Source organism: Thamnophis elegans, chromosome 5 (assembly GCF_009769535.1).
Source record: "Thamnophis elegans isolate rThaEle1 chromosome 5, rThaEle1.pri, whole genome shotgun sequence".
In the NCBI taxonomy this organism is placed as follows: Eukaryota; Metazoa; Chordata; class Lepidosauria; order Squamata; family Colubridae; genus Thamnophis; species Thamnophis elegans.
In genome coordinates this window covers 71,549,140-71,569,289 of record NC_045545.1, presented here as the reverse complement: position 1 = coordinate 71,569,289, position 20,150 = coordinate 71,549,140, and the positions used below count along the sequence as shown (strand labels likewise).

At 39.5% G+C, this 20,150-nt stretch overlaps 1 protein-coding gene across 1 annotated transcript in view; it reads left to right on the top strand.

Moving 5' to 3' along the window:
* ARHGAP40 (Rho GTPase activating protein 40) overlaps positions 1-20,150 on the top strand; it is a 70,403-nt gene that overhangs the window by 32,128 nt on the left and 18,125 nt on the right. Inside the window, exons 4-6 of the mRNA XM_032218598.1 lie at positions 8,551-8,753; positions 15,267-15,484; positions 18,259-18,334. Coding sequence (XP_032074489.1) covers positions 8,551-8,753; positions 15,267-15,484; positions 18,259-18,334 — 497 coding nt within the window. The remainder of the gene's footprint in view (positions 1-8,550; positions 8,754-15,266; positions 15,485-18,258; positions 18,335-20,150) is intronic.

Below are 20,150 nucleotides of genomic sequence, written 5' to 3'. Positions count from 1 at the left end.
TTTGGTGCTGACCTTACAGTATTATAGTATTGAATCAACTACTTATATGTCATACACAGATGGATATTTTTTTCTTTAGTTTCCCCCAGATGGAGTTGTGCATTGTGTAGGAAACATTAATTGCCATACAGTTTCTTTTCTAGGTTTGTACCTTATTTATAACCGTACTTGTTCTATAATTAATACTGCAAAGTCTCTTTTACTTTTGTAAAGGTCTTACATTCTTTTTGTGCAAATGAAAAAATGGTATTGTGAAAGAAATGCAGATAAATCAGCCTGTTTTAAGTTGTCCTTGCAGTCTTTTTACTTAAGTCTAGCAATTGTCTTTAGGTTATGAAACCTCTGTTATATATTTGTAGGCATGATTAATAGAGCCTGTGACTACTTGACACTCTCAAAATGTAATGGAAAATATACCGACACTTCAATTACTCATTCAAGTGATCACTTGTTCAATTAGTGTTATAGCAACCACAACAGGTAAATTGGGTTGTGATTGAGATGTCATCAGTTTGAGCTCTATAATTTTGAGGCCATTCTTTCCAAAAACAGTGGAGATCGTCATTGATCCAGGTTCTTTTGCAACATTTACTTGATTTCTTATTCTTCAGGCTAAGTGCCAGCTGTGCTGTGATTTCTCTAAGCTCAGAAACTGACTTGGTGACATTCCACAAGATCACCAAACTTTGTGCAGAAACTGATCGTGCATTTTCAGCCATTGTCAGTCTTTTGCAGTTTTAAGAATGTTTAAAGACAAAACTTAAACATTGCCCCTTCTCTCTGTGTATTTGGCCCTGAAGTTAATCCATCTCTAAATCTTATTTCAACTATGGTTGACATATCACTGAATTACAGATTGCTTTTGTGTGCCAAACTCATTTCTCAGTGGGGTTCTGGGGAGGGAGAAGAAAATACAAATATTTTTTAGGTATGTTTTTAATTTCCATTTCTTAAGCTTGCAACTTACGATAATTGTTCAGTACATTTTTCTTGGCTTTAGTACATTTTTCTTGGCTTTTGTTCTGGTGGAATTGGTCCATATTTTATTTCTCTACTGTTTGCAAGACCTTTTATTACTTATTGAATTAGAATGACGTATAATATATCCAAAGACATCAGAGAATAAAAGCCTATTTGCCTGGTGCTGCAAAGAGGACAAATGTTGTATGCTTTACAGGAGGGAGCAAGCATTCCACAGCTGGAGTGTAGTGAACATTGACTCAGAAGACATCTCCTGGAAAACTACTGGACAACCTTAGTGTGAGAAGATAGCCGAAGCAGGAACTCTTAAGATGTTAAATCATGTTTTTCTGAATAAACTGCAGTTGACTTGATTTACACAACAGTCTAAGCCAGTGGTAGCAAACCTTTTCGGGACCGAGTGCTGAAATGGGAGTGCACGTGTGCACCAGGAAGCACCAGAAACCAGAAGAGCAGTTCCCCAGCATGCATGTGTGTGCCAGAAAGCTGCGTTTCTGGTGTGCGCACATGTGCTGGTCATCTGCTCTTTTGGTTTCTGGTGCACGTGTGTGCACAAAGACCATGCATGCCGGAACCCAGAAGAGCAACTGGTGACCGCTGGTGTGCCTGGAGAGATGGCTCTGTGTACCTCTTCCAGCACGCATGCCATAGGTTCACCATCACAAGTCTAAGGTCAAACCAAACTGCTCTATGTAATGTGCGGATCTAGCCTGCATGTAAAGGGGAGTAACACTTACAGAGGGATTTTGAGAGAGGGGAGTTTAAAAGAGCCATCAAGATTCCACTTTAAAATTGATGTTTCGACATATTTCAGCCCCATGACCAAGACTCTTAAAACTTGATCTTCCGAATAGAATTTTAACAATAAAGCAGCTCTTTAGGACAGAATTCTAAAACTTTGTCAAGATGCAGATGAACAATGTTTAGAAATGCCAACCTTGTGCTTTCCGTGTTCCTGTTCATAAATTTGATAGGCTGATGCTTCATAGTTGACTGATGTGTAACAATTAGAAGTTCAGAAATTGAATGAGACTTGCACAAAGCATTACCTTTGTGCACACAGGGGAAAACGCAGCTGGGAATGTTGAGAGCTGCCTAGTGGCATTATTGTTTCAGTTCCCCATTTATTGCCTAATTGATTTGGATCATTATTGTATAATTTATATTCAGGTCACCCATGTATTAACATCAGTGAATTAAGAGCTCTGCTTTGTTCATCCCTATCTATTGGAAATTAAACCTAGAGTATTCTGTTTGGCTATCTGCATGAAATAGGTTATCATTCATAGGTGGAGGACTATGCACAGTTGGTCAGAACAATGGCAATTGCAGAATACAGCTAATCCTTGACCTATGACCACAATGAAGCCCAACATTTGAAAAATGAGTTTTGCCCCATTGTACGACCTTTCTTGCCACGGTTGTTAAGTGAATCATTGCAGTGGTTAAGTTAGTAACATGGCTGTTAAAAGTGAACCTGGTTTCCCTATTGACTTTGATTGTCAGAAGGTTTAAAAGGGGCATCACATGATCCCAGGACACTGCAACTATCATAAATATGAGTCAGTTGCCAAGAGTCTGAATTTTGATCACATGACCACGGGGATGCTGCAATGGAGGTAAGTGTGAAAAATGGTCACAAGTCATATTTTTCAGTGCCGTTGTAACTTCAAACAGTCACTAATTGAACGGTTGTAAGCTGAGGACTACCTGTATGCACATAGGCATGGTTGCCTTTCTAATAGATTCCATGGAAGAACGATCGATAAATTAGGATTCTCCCTCTTTGTTTTTATTCCTCATCTCAGCATAAATTAAGGTCCTTTCCAAACTTGAATCTAACTAGAGTTAGTCTTTGACTTACAACCACAATTGAGCCCAAATATTCTGTTGCTATGCAGAATGGAGTCAATTGGCTCCATTTTATGATTTTTCTTGCCACAGTTGTTAAGTGAAACACTAAATCATTAAGTGCATCTGACTTCCTCCTTTGACTTTGCTTGTTGGAAGCCAGTTAGGAAGGTTAAAGATGGTGATCACATGATCCTGGGATAGTGCAGCTGTCATAAATACATGCCAGTTGCCAAGCATCTGAATTTTGGTTATATGACCAAGGGGATGCTGTAACGGTTGTAAAGGTGAAAACTGGTCATAAGTCCTTTTTAAGTGCTGTTGTAAATTCGAAAATGAATGGTTGTAAGTCGAGGGCTACCTCTATGGCATGAAATCCCCTGGCAGTGCTTTTATTCTGCTGTGTCCCCTCGGTGTTCCTCATCAGGCCTGGAAGCCAACTAATATAAATTGTCCCATAATCAGAATTTAGTTTATTTGTTAGGCAGCATGATGTCATTATAAGAGAAGGACTGGTAGTGCTAGGGGGAGGAGTAAAAAGAGGGGTCAGCCTAGAATCCTTTATGTAGCCACAAACTAAGTTCAAACCCCTTTGATTGCCATTGACCCTTATCTCAGTATAACCAGGTACTGACCGTTAGTTGATAGCAATAGCATTTAGACCTATATACCGCTTCATAGTGCTTTACACTCATCTCTAAACAGTTTACAGAGTCAGCTTATTGCCCCCAACAATCTGGGTCCTAATTTTACCCACCTTGGAAGGATGGAAGGCTATTGGGCCTTCAGACCTGCCACATTTTCTGCTATGTGAAAAAAAAAGGGGGGGGGAATTATATGGAGTATGGGAGATATACAGTCTAAATAACAGTCCTTTCTCAGAGAGTCAAGGACACCCTGTACCTGGAGTGGTGTGACTGGGAGGCATCTCCAGTTGGGACGGTGCCTGATTGGACCATGTGATGGATGTGTGGGTGCTGGGCAGGGACTTGAACTTTCACTTGGGCAGGGAAAACCTGGAAGCTTTCAAATTCTGGTTTTCCCAGATGTGACAATATGACATCTCTAATGAAATGAAGTTTGAGGAAACTCAAGCCTCAGACTCTTCTTTTGTTGTGGGTGTTACTTGGAACCCTGACAGTCTTCACCTTCAAAGATGTCCGCTGTTCTTAACTGAACTGGAGCTGAAGTGTTTTTCTCTTAAGCCGACATAAATTACAAGCAATTTTGAAATGTTTCCAATGTCAATAACTCAGTCAGGGGACCCTGGTGGGGGAGTGGGGAGATGAATCAGGCAATATAGGAATATTTTAGGCTGTTGTAGGTGTGCCCCATTTCCTCAGCACACTTTCATCATCATTCTTCTTACCCTCCCACCCAAAAATGAAGTGCAGCATTTTGAAGAAGGTTAAATATTCACTCTTCAGAAACTGCAGGCCTAGCCATCTTTCAAAAGTTGCTACTTTCTGAAAACTGCTCAGTAGTTTATTATCCTGGGAGTAGATTGGACTGGATTGCCTGTCCAAATTTTACACCTCCTCAAATTCACTGGACAATTCCTCAGCAAGCATGCAGAGGTGGTGCACCCTTTCCTTTCCCATGAGTAGTAAAACAGGAGAATGTGGTTTGAGCCACCTGTCAAATCTGCACCATTCCCAAACACTGTCCTTGCATCACAGCTTATGATTGGTGGGTGGGTGGTTTTCCACTGGCTGGCAAGTGGGAAAGCAGCAGAGCCAGGGTTTAACTAATCTCTTAGCTAAACACACCCTGCTAATCTGGAAGCAGAGGCCACCATTCTGCGATAAAGCAAAATATTGTAAAATAGAGATTTTCCTCTGATAGTATTCTTCTGACTCAGGGAGTGAAGTGAAGAGCATTTTATCATCACAGTGGACATGATAAACGGCTCTGCATGAAGTCAGGTTGTAATTACAGGCCTGTTACTCCAGACTGGGTCAGCGCTGGATTCTAATTCTACCAAGCCACATGCCAAAAGTGTAATTCATAAAGTATTTGTATGGTATTGCAAATAGCAGAGTGAGAAGATTTTAAAACAAGGACATAATGAAAGCATGGTAGGGCAAACATGCTGGTGAATGAAAAGGTCTGCATTTGTTGGAACTGTGTTTGGCGTCGGGGGAAGAGCAAGGAAAGAGTTTGTAGTCTGTAAAATATCACAGAGAGGTCTTTAGCTCTGCAGGTACCATAGAACAGATGTTAAGGTTTTGCACTGATAAATTGCATTATTTCAGGTAGAGATTCAGCCTTTTTTAATCATCTACTTTTGAATAAAGTAGAAATTGCATGTAGGTTTAGCCACTTTAGCAAAAAAATATCTTTCTCAGCAGTTCTAGAGATTTTTACTAGCTTATGGATATCAACCCATATTTGTAAATAATAAAAATGGGACTACCATAAAAGCCAAGCACCATTGGATGTCATTTAAAGAGATTCATGCTATTTAATGGTTATCCCATTTTCTTGTCATCCAGATCAGAGGTGGTATTCAGCAGGTTCTGATCAGTTCTGGAGAACTGGTAGCGGAAACTTTGAGTAGTTCGGAGAACCGGTAGATACCACCTCTGATTGGCCCTGCCCTGCCTCATCTATTCTCTGCCTCCTTAGTCTTAGCTGATCGGGATGAAATGGTGATGTTGCAGTAACCTTCTCCTGCCACGCCCACCAAGCCATACCACGCCCCACCAAGCCACGCCCACAGAACCGGTAGTAAAAAAATTGAATCCCACCACTGATCCAGATGTGGTTGTCTTAAAAGCTGATTGAACACAAAAATGCTGTCAGAATTAAATAAACCATGCCAAACATTTAATCCCAGCCTCTGAATCAGGAGAGCTCTTCCCAATGGCACATTGCTATGCTATCCTCTATCTTGCTTTATTCTCAACTTCACGCAATCTGCAAATCTGGTGGTAGGTTGTTTAAATATCCCATCCATTTATCAGGAACCAAGAAGGGAAATGTAGGAATATAAAGGCTGTGTCATTACCTTGCTCAGAATTCTCTTCCAGTCTCTTTGGTTTTCTGGCGCGCATGCACGCGTGATGGTCAGCTGGCATTAGTGCATGCGGCACTGCCGGAAACTGGAAGAGCTGGTCTTCCATTTTCCGGAGTGAGCTTGTGTGCCAGCCAACTGATCACTGGGTGCGCATGTATGGCAGTATCTGGCAGACTTGCTAGCCTGTGTGTATGTGCGTGCCAGAAACTGGAAGTTCATTTCCAGCATGCGCATGCCCCCTGGGTAGCTCCTCTTCCTGGCTGCGGCCCGGATGAGCGCAAAGTGCTCCCTTTTGGACACTCAGTGCTGCACGTGTGTGCTCCCTTTTCGGCACCTGGTGCTGAAAAGGTTCACCATCACTGTTCTAGATGGTGGGACCCATAAAGCATTGTGTAAGTAATACTGGTATAAGTTGAGTTTCTTTTCTGCAGTTCCTCTTTGGAATGGCAGCAGAATGGTAATTATAATTTTGATTTGGGAAGTTCTCCCTTCCCAGAATCTTATTCTGTGAATCAAAATTGGCTGTTTTTTCCAGCTGCTTAATTTACTTAGCCGCACTACATTCTTGCACTGCTGGGGAGACCTAATATCAGTTGATCTGGCCCTCATAGGTTTTAAGTGATTACTTACTATAATCCATTATTCAAATGATAATGCTTAAGGCAAAGACTTGGAAGCAAATGAAAGAGGGACTTGGTTTCTAATTATATAATTCCTTCACCCTCCCCCCCCCATATATGTATGTTTTATTTTATTTGATTTTAAATCCCTTTCATCTGCCATCTCCCTGCCAAGTAATTATAAAACCTTGAGAGGCTAACTGGAGGCTAGCCAATAATCTGTCTTTTTATATATATATTTTAACTTTCCTGTGAATTTCTTTCAATGCATTTCTTTCCCACCCCAGCATTGTGATTTGTTACACAGGTATGCTTTGTTCAGGCACTTGTGTATCCTGGATTGTAGGTCTGAGAAAATCACTGCATGAGAGGCCTGAGAATCATCAGTGAAGAAGCCAGTTTTATTCAGAGGGCTTTTCCTGAATTCTGCTGTTCGCATCAGAAGTAATTAGTTAGGATTTTTCTAACTTCATGTCCTCCAAATGTGTTAGGATTACAGTTTACATAGTGTTTTTTGATGATTTTAGGATTGCAAAAAGTTTTCTTTTAAGTTTGCAAAGTTCTTTGTCTTTACAGACCCACTCTGAATCCTTGCTGTTCTTCTGCATGTTATGAAGGATGTTCTCTTGTAGGTCTAGAGGAGAAAAGAGCAATTTAGGAGAGAACAAGGAAATACATGTTGTTGTCCTTGGTAGTTACGTCAAAATTTTGGCTTATTTTAAGCTCCTGATAGAGACAGAAGATAGGTTGATTAAAGTGTTGTACAGATATCTGCTGGAATATAAACTTGAGGAAGAACATGTCAAGGAAACTATGGTTGCCTGGGAAAAAAAGTTTGGTTACAATTGGCTAAATGGGAAAGACTTTGGACACTTAATCTGAAATTAACAATGTCCATGGCTTATAAGGAAAATCTGTACCAGATGTTCTACGGATGGCATCTTCTCCCAACACGGCTCTCCAAAAAGTTTAAAAATTTGGCCCCAAATTGTTGAAAGTGCAAAAAAACACCAGGCACCTTTTTCCATATGTGGTGGAGATGCAATGAGGCAAAAAGATATTGGGAAATGATACAATCATGGTTGGAACAAATGTGGGACATCAAATTCTGTTCAAACCAGAAATTTTCCTCCTAGGCATAATACCGGAGGGATATAAGAAAGATGTGCTCTATCTAATTATCCATATATTAACTGCGGCACAAATAACCTATGCGCAGTATTGGAAAAACGAAAGTATCTCATCAGAGTTAGACATAATTAGGAAAATTTTGGCCTGTGCGGAAGCAGATAGGCTCACCCTAGAATTAAAAAATAAAGGGGAGTCGGAATATTATGAAGTTTGGAATATACTTTTTTATTGGTATAAGACAAGGTGACAAGACTGGAACAAATTGTTAATAATGTGATTGGATAGAAGGATAGATAATGTATTAAATAGCTAATGGATGAGATTATGTGTATATACTATGATTGTATGACCATAACGGCTTTGCTGTGCTGCATTATTTTGAATGTTATATGTGTATGTATGTATGTATAATATACATACATTCACACATATATACATATACACATATACATACATACACACATATACATATACATATACAGTGTCTTGACGTATTATATATAAAGCTTGGGCTTATTTTCAGGCTTTAGTCTACATTGATTCATTCATCATTCGTTTTAGCATTGTCTATCAACTGCAGGATGGAGGCCTCTTCCACACGTTTCCAATCAATACGGGTGTGTTGGCATGTGGAAGGAATAGATCATAATCTGTCATGCTGGTCCAGTGCGGGTTAGCAGATGTGATCAGTGTTAGTCTGGCCTCTTTGCCTGGGGAGACCCTTCTGGGCATATACGTGTCCGACAACCCACAATTTCATTTACCCACACAAGCCCCTTTACCTCATCGAGGCCCTGATCATAGAAGGAGTTGCAGTTAAATGAGAAAAATAAGGATGTTGCAGAACCTTATCTTTCCTGGAAGTTGTTGACAGTCGGCCTGCTGATGCATTATACGCAATATTTATTTGTATAATAATTGGGTGTTTTCTCTCCCCTTCTCTCTTAGCACTAGAAATTGCCCTTGCAAAATGAATCACTTTTCCCGGAAGAGCTCCTCAGAGCTTCCACAGTTGGAATACAGGCCATCCCAGACAGACTCATCAAATAACTTAGCAATGGATACCTTTTGGCTAGAAGTAGAGAGCATCAAAGAAAGCACTGAATCTGAGTCTGATGAGGGCAGCCTTACAGAAGCCAAGGTTTTAGAAGGTAAGAAGTGGCTGTAGCTTACTAGAGATCGACTTGAACATATGTAGAACATATGTAGCTGCTGTGCCCAGTAGCTTACTGGGCACAGCAGTTGTGGCAAATGGTAAGCTCTTTCAAGTAATCTTTGTTTTGTTCTTAAGATAAAAGCTATTGTGAAATGTGAGACAATTGCAGCCAAAGCAAATGAATTATCTAGGGAGATGGTGGTATTCCTTTTAGAAGCTGAAGAGAATTTTCTCGATGATGTTTCAACTTAGATACTTTTCTTAAGCAAGGGGTTGAACTCAGCAGTCTAAATGATGGCTTCTGACTTGATGATTATAAATGCTAATATGTTTTGCATGGTTAAAAAAAAAACTTTAGGGGAAGAAGTTTAAACATGTTTATTGTTGTGGAACAGGGAGCAGCAAAACTATTCCAGTCCTTTAACCTCACCATAATTCTGTCATCACTAAAGTTTGTGACTGGATAAAACCTCTCCATGCTTGTTATTGCCCTGGGTTGAAAATTTCTATTATGAAAACCTGTCTCCCCAGGGGAGAATCAGGGTCTGGAGATTCGAACAAAGTTGGGAGCAAGTTCAAATTTTCTTTCCCTCTTGCCAGGATCAGAGTTTTTGGCATACATTTCTGTTTATTTTGATTGTCTTCATGCTTACTTGGTCGTGAAACAGGAACCAACTCCCCCAAGTACAATTGTTTCTAAATTCATAGTTTGACTTTCTGCATCACTGTTGAAAAATAAAAAACTTTCAGAAAGAAAGAAACTTCCCACGAGTTTATTACAAGTACCAACTGTTCAACTATCTCTTCACCTCCTCTTAATTAACAAATACATAACTCTTCACCCCATAATTCAACTCTTAATTTTAGGTAAATCTAATAAATAACAAGTTTTCCAATCTAGGTGTCAGCAAAAAGTCTAATCAGAGTTCTGAAATAAACAAATTTGTTAACTAATATAAAACAAAACATAAAACTCATCATTCCATCTTGACTCTTAACTAGAAGCAAATTCAGTATACAATGTCTTTTCCAGTCCAGATATCAGCAAGTCTAGAAAGAGCCTGCAAGTTAACAACTTAACCCATTTTAAACCTGATCAAATATATTTCTTCTTTTTATATAAAACAATCTTTTTTATCCATTAATAATAAGCTTCTTTTGTAAGTTTAGCAAGAAAAATATACAATTACTCTGTTTTTTCTTCAGATCGTATAAATCTTTACTCTCATGGTGAGCATTGTCTTTTAATTTTTAATTTTTGTTCACTGTTTCCAGTCATAAATTCTTGTTCACATTGCCATTACATCACATTATCAAAACAATTTCAATATTTTTTTTCTGCCACAATAACATCTGGGACAAGGTGTTCATGAAAACATGCAGAGTATAGCTGACAAAATTGATTTAAAGTCCAGTGCCATTCCTCAGCGATAACTCTGAATAACAGTATAGGTTGCTTATCTGGTTATGTCTCCAATATCAAAAGTATTTTTCCACAAAAATGCATTTATTCTTTAAAATTAATGTCAACATGTGAATATTCAAAATCAAACATTACAACTTTTTCTGAGCCCTTAATTTATTTAATAATTTATTTAGTCAAAACTTTGTCTTCCTTTTTGTTCTTTATTTTGAACCAGCTGATAACCCAGGGTATTATTTATAGGGGGAAAATGTCCCGACCAAACGTAATTTCTAATGTTGGATTTTCCCCCTTACCAGAGGGAGCCCCCTTGTGGAGTGCTGTGAAGCAATTACCATGGTAATTCCACTGCACTGCACAGTAGAGGCCATTTTACAGCAGTACAATAGAAGCCATTTAAAGGCACAACAGGCTGTACCTTAATAGAACACACACCCCAAGGGATTTTAGGGATGTCTTACCCCCATAGTGTTTATTTCCAGAGTGTAGTCATCTGTGTACCAAGTCTGGTTGAAATTGTTCAAGGCATTCCAGAGTTATGCTGGAACACACACACACACACACACACACACACAAACACACACAAACACACACACACAAACACACAAACACACACACACAGCCATTTTTATATAGATAGATTTGTAAACTTTTAAAGATACAGCTTCATTTTCTTAAGCTAAAGATTGAATACAATCATAGAGCAAGAATGGTAAAGTCCCTCGGGTCCTGATTTTTCCCAAAGACAGCTGCATTGCAATTTTCTTGTGAGGAGCAAACATAAATGAGTGCAATGTGGGCAATCTTATTTCCTCTCTCCAGAGAGGGTCAATGGATCCAATGTATTTGCAGGCTTCTTATCTTCACCCCAGTTGTGGCTCCTCTAAATGCTGAGCTAGCTTCAGTTTGCCATTTTTTCCCCCTGGAAGTCCAGGAATGTTCCTTGTTCTAAATTTCATAGACAATACTGGAAGTATAGAATTAACTAATCTTGTATATAAAACTGTTAAGCTGAACATATTCCTAAAGTAAAGTCTGGGAAGTCTATGAACTAAACCTTAGATAGACATTTCATGTAAATTTGGACCAATGGATTGATTTTCTTTCTGCGGTTTTCTGCTAGGCAGATAAAGAACCTGATAGAGTTCCTCATTGTTGATGTGAGGACTTTCACAAAAGAAAAACTGTCTCTATGTTTGGAAAGTAGTGTGTGGTGTGTGCATTTCTTTGAAATATCCTTATATTTTTCTGGTTTCTAAGTCCTACTTTCCTAATAGGAAGAGGTGAAAGAGATGAATGCACTCTGTCAAGTAATGGGCCTATTCTTGGAAATGAAGAACACCTTCTGAACAGCTACAAGAAAATACCAAAAGTGTGTTTGTGTGTGAAGAAGAGCTCCATTTATATTTATATATGTCACTGATTCCCAACTATGGGATGTTATACCATATTTTTCAGAGTATAAGACGCACCTTCACGGCCGCCCCCCCCCCCAAGTGGGTGAAAATGTAGGTGTAATGCAAAAGCCCCAAGGCTCTGTTTTAGTACGCTTTAGTACTCTTCAACATCTTCATCAATAATTTGGATGAGGGGATAAATGGGGAACAGATCAAATTTACAGATGATACCAAGATGGCAGGAATAGCCACACTCCAGAAGATAGTCTTAAGATACGGAAGGATCTTGACAAACTTGAACATTGGGCACTATCTAATAAAATGAAATTCAATGGTGAAAAAAGAAAAACAAAATGCACAGGTACAGTATAGGTGGTACCTTGCTCAACAATAGTAACTCTGAGAGAGATTTTGGAATCTTAGTCGACAACCATTTAAATATGAGCCAGCAGTGTGCAGTAGCTGCCAAAAAAGCCAACACAGTTCTAGGCTTTATAATGCCTTGGTAAGGCCACACTTGGAATACTGCATTCAGTTTTGGTTGCCACAATGTGGAGCATTGGAGATGTGGAGACTCTAGAAAGAGTGCAGAGAAGAGCAACAAAGATGATTAAGGGACTGGAGGCTAAAACATATGAGGAACGGTTGCAGGAACTGGATATGTCTAGTTTAATGAAAAGAAGGACTAGGGGAGACATGATAGCAGTGTTCCAATATCTCAGGGGTTGCCACAAAGAAGAGGGAGTCAAACTATTCTCCAAGGCACCTGAGGGCAGAACAAGAAGCAATGGGTGGAAACTAATCAAGGAGAGAAGCAAGAATTAGAATTGAGGAGAAATTTTCTGACAGTTAGAATAATTAATCAATTAATCAGTGCAACAGCTTGCCTCCAGAAGTTGTAAATGCCCCAACACTGGAAGTCTTTAAGAAGATGTTGGATAGCCATTTGTCTGAAATGTTATAGGGTTTCCTGCCTAGGCAGGGGCTTGGACTAGAAGACCTCCAAGGTCCCTTCCAACTCTGCTATTTTATTGTATTGTATGTTTTTTAGACCGAATTTGGGTGTTTTGGGGCTTCCAAGCCCTTCATGCGTCACATTTTTGCCATCCCCAACCCCCAGAAATACTCTTCAGGCCAAAAATGGCAAAAACAGGACATTCAGAGCACTGCATAGTGCTTCTAGGGATCGGGGAGGGAAAAACAGGACGCACGGAGGCCAAAAACTATTTTATTTCCTTGTTTTCCTCCTGTAAATTTAGGTGTGTCTTATAGCCCAGTGTTTTTCAACCTTTTTTGTGCAAAGGCACACTTTTTTCATGAAAAAAATCATGAGGCACACCACCATTAGAAAATGTTAAAAAAATGTAACTCTGTGCCTATATTGACTATATATAAAGTAATTTTCCCACGGCACACCTTACACTATGTCACGGCACACTAGTGTGCCGCGGCAAAGTGGTTGAAAAACACTGTTATAGCCTGAAAAATACAGTATGTTTAATTCATACTAGGCTAAGCCTAGATTCCTTTTAGAATTATGTTGGTTCTGTAACAAATGTATAGTTTCTAATTCTTGTTTGGTCAAGATTGGTTAAGATTGAAGATAACTTTCACCTAAGCCTGATACAGGAGCCATGGTGCCATAGTGGTTAGGATGCAGTACTTCAGGCTAATTCTGCAGGCTTATTCTTTCTACTGCCAGTAGTTTGATTCTTACTGGCTGAAGGTTGATTTTGCCTTCCATCCTTCAGAGGTGGGTAAAATGAGGACACAGATTGTTGGGGGCAGTATGCTAAGTCTGTGAACTACTTAGAGAGAGGGCTATAAAAGCACTATGATTTTTTTGATTTTTTTTGGGTGGGGAGAGGGAATGCCATGTCCCTATGATGTCTTCTTTATTTTGCTCTTAGTTTATAAGTCTTTCTTTTTTATGATAGCATCCATCTTGGAAAGAAGTCAGAATTGGGAGTACCTGGAACAGAGGCAAGAGAGATAGGACAGAGGTCAACTGCAAATGTCACATGTGGTTTTCTTCCAACTCTAAAAAGGGGTGGAGAGCATTTCAGCTCAGCAGGGGAATTTTCCTAAGAAGAGTTGGGCTTTAAATAGATGTCAGGTTTTGCTTCCCTAAATATGCTGAATATCCAGTTAGAGGTAATGAAAAATAAAATCAAAAAGAAAAAAACCCCTCTATTCTAAGAAGAACTGGGAAAAAAATATTGTATTACTCATGTGCAGTGTCAAAATGAAACAAATGAATAAAAACAGGTTTTCACAGTTCTTTGTGTATATCTATAAAGGAAGATGAAAGACAGAGAAAATAATGTTGTAAACAAGGCACTTCCAAAATCATGTGTATTGTGGAGTACCTGGTGCTCTCTAGAGTTTCGTTGTTTGCTTGCAAACATTTCATAACCTGAAAAGACAACATCATGTGCACATGAGTGCATCATCCGAATGTGTGTTGTTTGGAACAAATATTGCATTAATTCATTAGCCTTAATGTATAGTAGCTCATGAAGAGTTTTTTTAGGATTAAAAGTGTTACAAATACATAAAGAAAGGTTTTGAAAGAAGAAAACTGAACTGAGCTTTGGAGAAACAAGATCTTGCAAAGATGGTCAAATATGTAAAGAATATGATCAAAATCTTTGTAAAGTAACTTTATCCAGAAACAATATTAAAAAATCAGTTTTCTAATAGAGATAAATGACATCTCAAATCAATCTGTTTTCAGTATACAAAGCTAAAGAAATGGAGCAAAAGGGCTGAGTATAGAATATAAGAAATGTGTACATGCTATTCCTGTCTTTGTTTGTTTTGCATGGATGTCCATTTTGAGATCCTCATAAACCAGAAGGTGTTTAATATCTGATGAAGATTTGACTCAAGGAAATAAGATGGGTATTTAAATAGGACTGGGAGTTTCATAAGCAAGCTCATTGGGCCCTTTCAGCCCTATCATTCAGGGAAAATAATAGGAGCTTCTTAAGGTATCCTTGGTTAAAGACATGTTTGTTTAGTTTTTACAATTGTATTTTGTCTGAATTATTCTGTGACTGACGTCTCACAGAACGTTTAGACTAGGCCCGTGATGGTGAACCTATGGCACGTGTGCCACCTGTGGAGTCCTCTCTGCATGTATGTGAGCTGTTGTCCAGCTCAGCTCCACTGCACATGTGCATGAGCCTCCTACCAGCTAGCTGATATTCTGGTCAGTCGCGCATGTGGGAGATGCGGGGTTGGGGGAAGCGGAGTGTGCGGTGACCCCCTCCGCGCTCCATTTTTGGTGCCAGGAGGCTTTAGGGAGGTCCTCCGGAGCCCAGGGGAGGAGGCCATTTTTGCCTTCCTGGAGGCTCGAGGAAAGGCACGTGCATGTGCAGGTGGGCAGGGTGCATTGCATTGTGGGTATGGTCACACAGTTTCAGCACGTGAGGTCAAAAAGGTTAACCATCACTGGACTAGGCATTAAGTTGTTTATAGTTGAGGGTGCTGTGACAATCTAGCCATTATTTTTTCAGGTTGCATGAGCCATTAACCAATAACAATAACATTTTATGCAACGACAGCAGTTGTGTTTTATAGACCCCGATTCAGGCTTTTATAATGTTGTGTGAATCCATCCTTTGAATAGAAAGTGATATGCTGTTTGTTAACCTTGCTTTTTTCATTCTTCTTTGCCTCTCAGAGGGGGAAGCCGAAGCTGAATGGCTGCAGGATGCAGGACTCTCTGACCTAATGAAGGACCATGAAGAGAATAGCAACATTGTCCTGCTGTCCACTTTGACCAAGACTCAGGCTGCAGCTGTGCAGCGAAGGTTAGATACTTACACCCGCTCCCGACGGAAGAAAAATAAGCAGCCCATCCGTGATGTCAGAGACATTTTTGGAGTAGTTGAGTCTGGGGTACGTTCCTTTAAATTGCCGTTTTGCACCATTCTCTTCCCTATTTCTAGTTCCAACAATTTAGAATTATTGAATAATTCTAAAATTCAAAAAGAAAGCCAGCACTCTATCCTTTTAAAAAATGTATCAAACTTTGCAACCTTATCACTTAGATATTTTTTAGAGAATGGATGATTTAAGTGTAACATAGAATAATTGCTTTCATAAAAATATGTGCTAATTGTGAGTGGTCAAAACCAGAGGTGGGTTGCTACCAGTTTGCTTCGTGCGTACGGAGTTCAATATAAGTTGTTCTTTGTGCATATGCAGAACAATTTACAGTGAACCACGCACGCCTGTGCACTACTAAACAACATGCCGGCACCAGTTCAGGGATGTGGCCAGCCTGGGTCACTGCCGGTTCTGCAACCCAGGCCAAAATACCACTTTCGGATTGGTCAAACTGGGAGCAATCCACTTCTGGTCAAAACCATCAAAATGCTTCTTCTTGATTAAACACGGAAGATATTCCTTCTTAGCAATTTCAGTAATTTTATCAACGTTGCACCCCAGGCAAACGGTCCATTTTTAACTGAGAGAAACCGTACAAGCCTCTAGTCTATGCTTCATTGAACGCAAAATTTCCCTTGTTAAGCAAGACAGTTGTTAAATGAATTGTCACCCATTTTATGACCTTTTGCCATGGTTGCTAAGTGAATCATTGCAGTTGTTAAGTGAATTGTGTGGTCGTTAAGCGAATCTGGCTTCCCCATTGACTTTGCTTGTCAGAAGCTCCCTAAGAAAGTTGCAAATGACAATCCCAGGATCCCGGACACTCCAACCAATGGTGGGTTTGAACTGGTGGTAGTTTGACGCCTGGGTCTCTGGAACCAGCAGCAACCCAGGCCTGCCACATCCCAAACCAGTTCTCTGAGTGGCGCCATAGGTGCCACCATCTTGTTTTTTGCTTCTGCACATGCGCAGGGCAATTTTTATTGCACTGGGCATGCATGCGCATCAAGCATGCATGCGGCGTGGCCAGAAGCGAACTGGCAGTAGTGATTGCCAGGACTCACCCCTGATTTCAACCATTGTAAATACATGCCGTTGCCAATCATCCAAGGTTTGGTCATGTGACTACGGGGATGCTGCAGTGCTCATGTATGAAAATTGGTCATAGGTCACTTTTTTTCAGTGCCTTTGTAACTTTGTGAACAGTCATTAAACGAATGGTTGTAATTCGAGGAGTATTTGTCCTGAGTAATTGCTATTGGCCCATGGTTAGGAAGGTGGTAGGATTTCACCAATATCCGTTAACCTTGTTGTGCACTAAACCAAAGCCATGATGGTATTGCAAATCTGCTGGTCTCAAAAATTATCTGACCCAGAGTGACCCTCTTAGAGCCTAATATATAGGCAGTCCTCCACTTACAACAGTTCATTTAGTGACTGTTAAAAGTTACAACGGCTCTGAAAAAACTGACATGATCGTTTTCCACACTTATGATTGTTGTAGCATCCCCATGGACATGTGATCATAATTCAGATGCTTGGCTACTGATTCACATTTATGATGGCTGAGGTATCCTGGGGTCATGTGATCAGCTTTTGCAACCTTCTGACAAGCAAAGTCAATGGAGAAGCCTTGTTCACTTAACCACCAGGATACTAATTTAACAAATACAACAATTCAGTTAACAACTGTGGCAAGAAACGTCGTAAAATAAGCCAAACTCACTTAACAAATGTCTCACTTAGCAATCTACATTTTGGGCTCAATTGTAGTTGCAATTCAAGGACTACCCCTATTTGCTTTCTGACCTTTGACTATATTAACTTGACAACAAGAGTTTAATATGAACTGGATTTTAGCTGTGAATCTTAATTCTTATTTCTGGCATCGCAATAATTGAAAACTCTGAAATATATATATATACTGTTAGAACAATTAATCAGTGGTACAACTTGCCTAAGCAGGGGGTTGACTGGAAGACCTCCTAGGTCCTTTCCAACTCTGTTATTCTGTTATATACTAGAATGATTTTTTTAAAAAAAATAATTGAAGTATCTAGATAAAAAGATAGAATTTTCAAGTGTGCTTTTTTCCCTATCATGCTCTTTGAAATGATGAAAGATTTACTCAAATTGTACTTGATCACATTACATCCATGCCATAAGATTACCTTGCCAGAAATAGGGGTGGCTGGCCATTGCTCCATTCTAGGATATCTTTTTCATCTCTCTGATGTAGTCTATAGCCCCAATATTTTCTGGTAGTCATCCTTTCAAGGATAATCAAATTTAATCCAGGTAAGCTTTTTGAAATCAGCTAAGGTCAGCTACACACTGCCATCTGCTGGGCTTCAGAATCATATCAAGATCCATTTTGTTCATAATATTTAATGAACTTCCTTAGAAATGATTATTGGTTGACAATCAATTTTTGATTTTGACGGGCCATCTCTATTATGTTGTACTAACAAAGTTGCATTTTAATTTCAAATTTAGCTTAATGCAATATGTGAATCAGTCTTTGTAAACTAGGGGTTTTACACATATTTGCGTTTTTTTAAAAAAAATTAAAAATACAATTATTATTAAGTATCGCATTTTGAAAACATGTTCATGTTTTTATGTTCAGTGTTGGGATAGCCTGCAATCAAAACAATAAACTTACTACTTATTTAGGTTACACATAAAATAGCTTACTGATGTGCTAGAATGTATGCCTTAAACAAACCATGGTTTAAGTGTGATATGTAAATTCACTGGCTTTTCTTGCATTCTCTGCCTAGGAGACTGAACCAGCGATGGAGGCTGAAATGGATCGATCTCACCGCAGGTCTGCTTCATCTAACAACCTTCAGAAATGTAAGGAACATTATTGCATTGCTATGAATAGAAACTAGGAATATACTCTTTAGAACAGGGATGCCAAACTCAAGGTGAAGTATTGCCTCTGCCAGCAAAAACAGAGCCTGATAATTTTATCAGCTTTCATCTTAATATAATTAATTTGGGAGAATTTCAGATGCAGGAGCCATGGTGGTTACAATGCAGTATTGCAGGCAAATTCTGCTGACTGCCAGCAGTTCGGCAGTTCAGTTCTCACTGGTGGAAGGTTGACTCAGCCTTCCATCTTTCTGAGGTGGGTAAAATGAGGACCCAGAGTGTTGAGAGCAATATGCAAGAGCCGAGGTGGTGCAGTGGTTAAAGTGCAGCACTGCAGGCTACTTCAGCTGACTGCAGTTCAGCAGTTCGGCTGTTCAAATCTCACCGGCTCAAGGTTGACTCAGCCTTCCATCTTTCCGAGGTGGGTAAAATGAGAACCTGGATTGTTGGGGGCAATATGCTGACTCTGTAAACTGCTTAGAGAGGGCTGGAAGCCCTATGAAGCGGTATATAAGTCTAACTGCTATTGCTATTGCTATGCTGACTCTGTAAAACCACACAGAGAGGGCTGAAAAGCACTGTGAATCGGTATATAAGTCTTACATGCTATTGCTATATTTTAATCCCCATGACACTCTTTAAGTTGATTTAAATGTCCCTGTTGTGAATAATAATGGGTTTTTAAGTGTTTACCCAAACAAAAACCACTGTTATCTATTATTTTTATCTAGGTTTGGGGAGTACCTTCTTTAGCCATCTCCAGGGTAAAAATACCTCCTTAAATTCTTCCCCACAAGAGTGGTCTTTAACAAATCGCCACATGTTCTGTACCTTGCTGTGAAAACAGAAACTCTGGGTTTTAGCATGTGATTATACACTGAATATAGTTTTGTAGCTCTCCAAATGGTAGCAATAACAGTAGCACTTAGACTTATATACTGGTTTACAGTGCTTTTACAGCCCTCTCTAAGTGGTTTACAGAGTCAGCATATTGCCCCCAACAATGTGGGTCCTCATTTTACCCACCTCGGAAGGATGAAAGGCTGAGTCAACCTGGAGCCTGGTGAGAGAATTGAACTGGCAAACTGCAGTCAGCAATCAACAGAAGTAAGTTGCAGTACTACATTCTCACCACTGCGCCACCACGGCTCATTAGTATGCTGTGATACTATGTTTGCAAGAAATTGTAGCACTCAAGGGTTGGATTCCTAGAATTTTTTGAAGCTGCCAGTACAAATAGTCACATCAACATCACAGTGGAGAAAGCTTAGCCGTCTCCTTTGCAATGCAATCTTATAACTTTCTCACCTCCCCACAAAGTAATAGTGCTTTTTAAATTATAAAAAAATGAGGAACTGAAGTCGATAAAAGCAGCTAAGCGGGAACACACAGCCCTTTAGTTAATTGTTGCAGTAACATTTTTGCAAAGAAATCCCATCTGGCTTAGAATAGAGTGAATGCATACAGTAGATCTGGCTGGAATTCTTAAGAGGAAATTTTATATTTGTTGTGTTTACATGACAAAAATTATTGAAAATAATTGGGTGAACAAAATGATTTCATTTAAAAAATACTGATTGACACAAGCAGCACATATTGAAATCCTTCAAAGACAACTGGATTTTCAAATGGAAAGGGCATCATTAAAATTTTGGGCTTGTATGCTAACATAAAACTTTTATTTAACCCATTTATTCGGGATATAAAACCTAGTGCCAGGCTTGGAAGCCATCTTTTGCATTGGGCCTTCAGGCATGCCACATTTAATGCTGTGGGAAAATGGGAGGGGGGATTA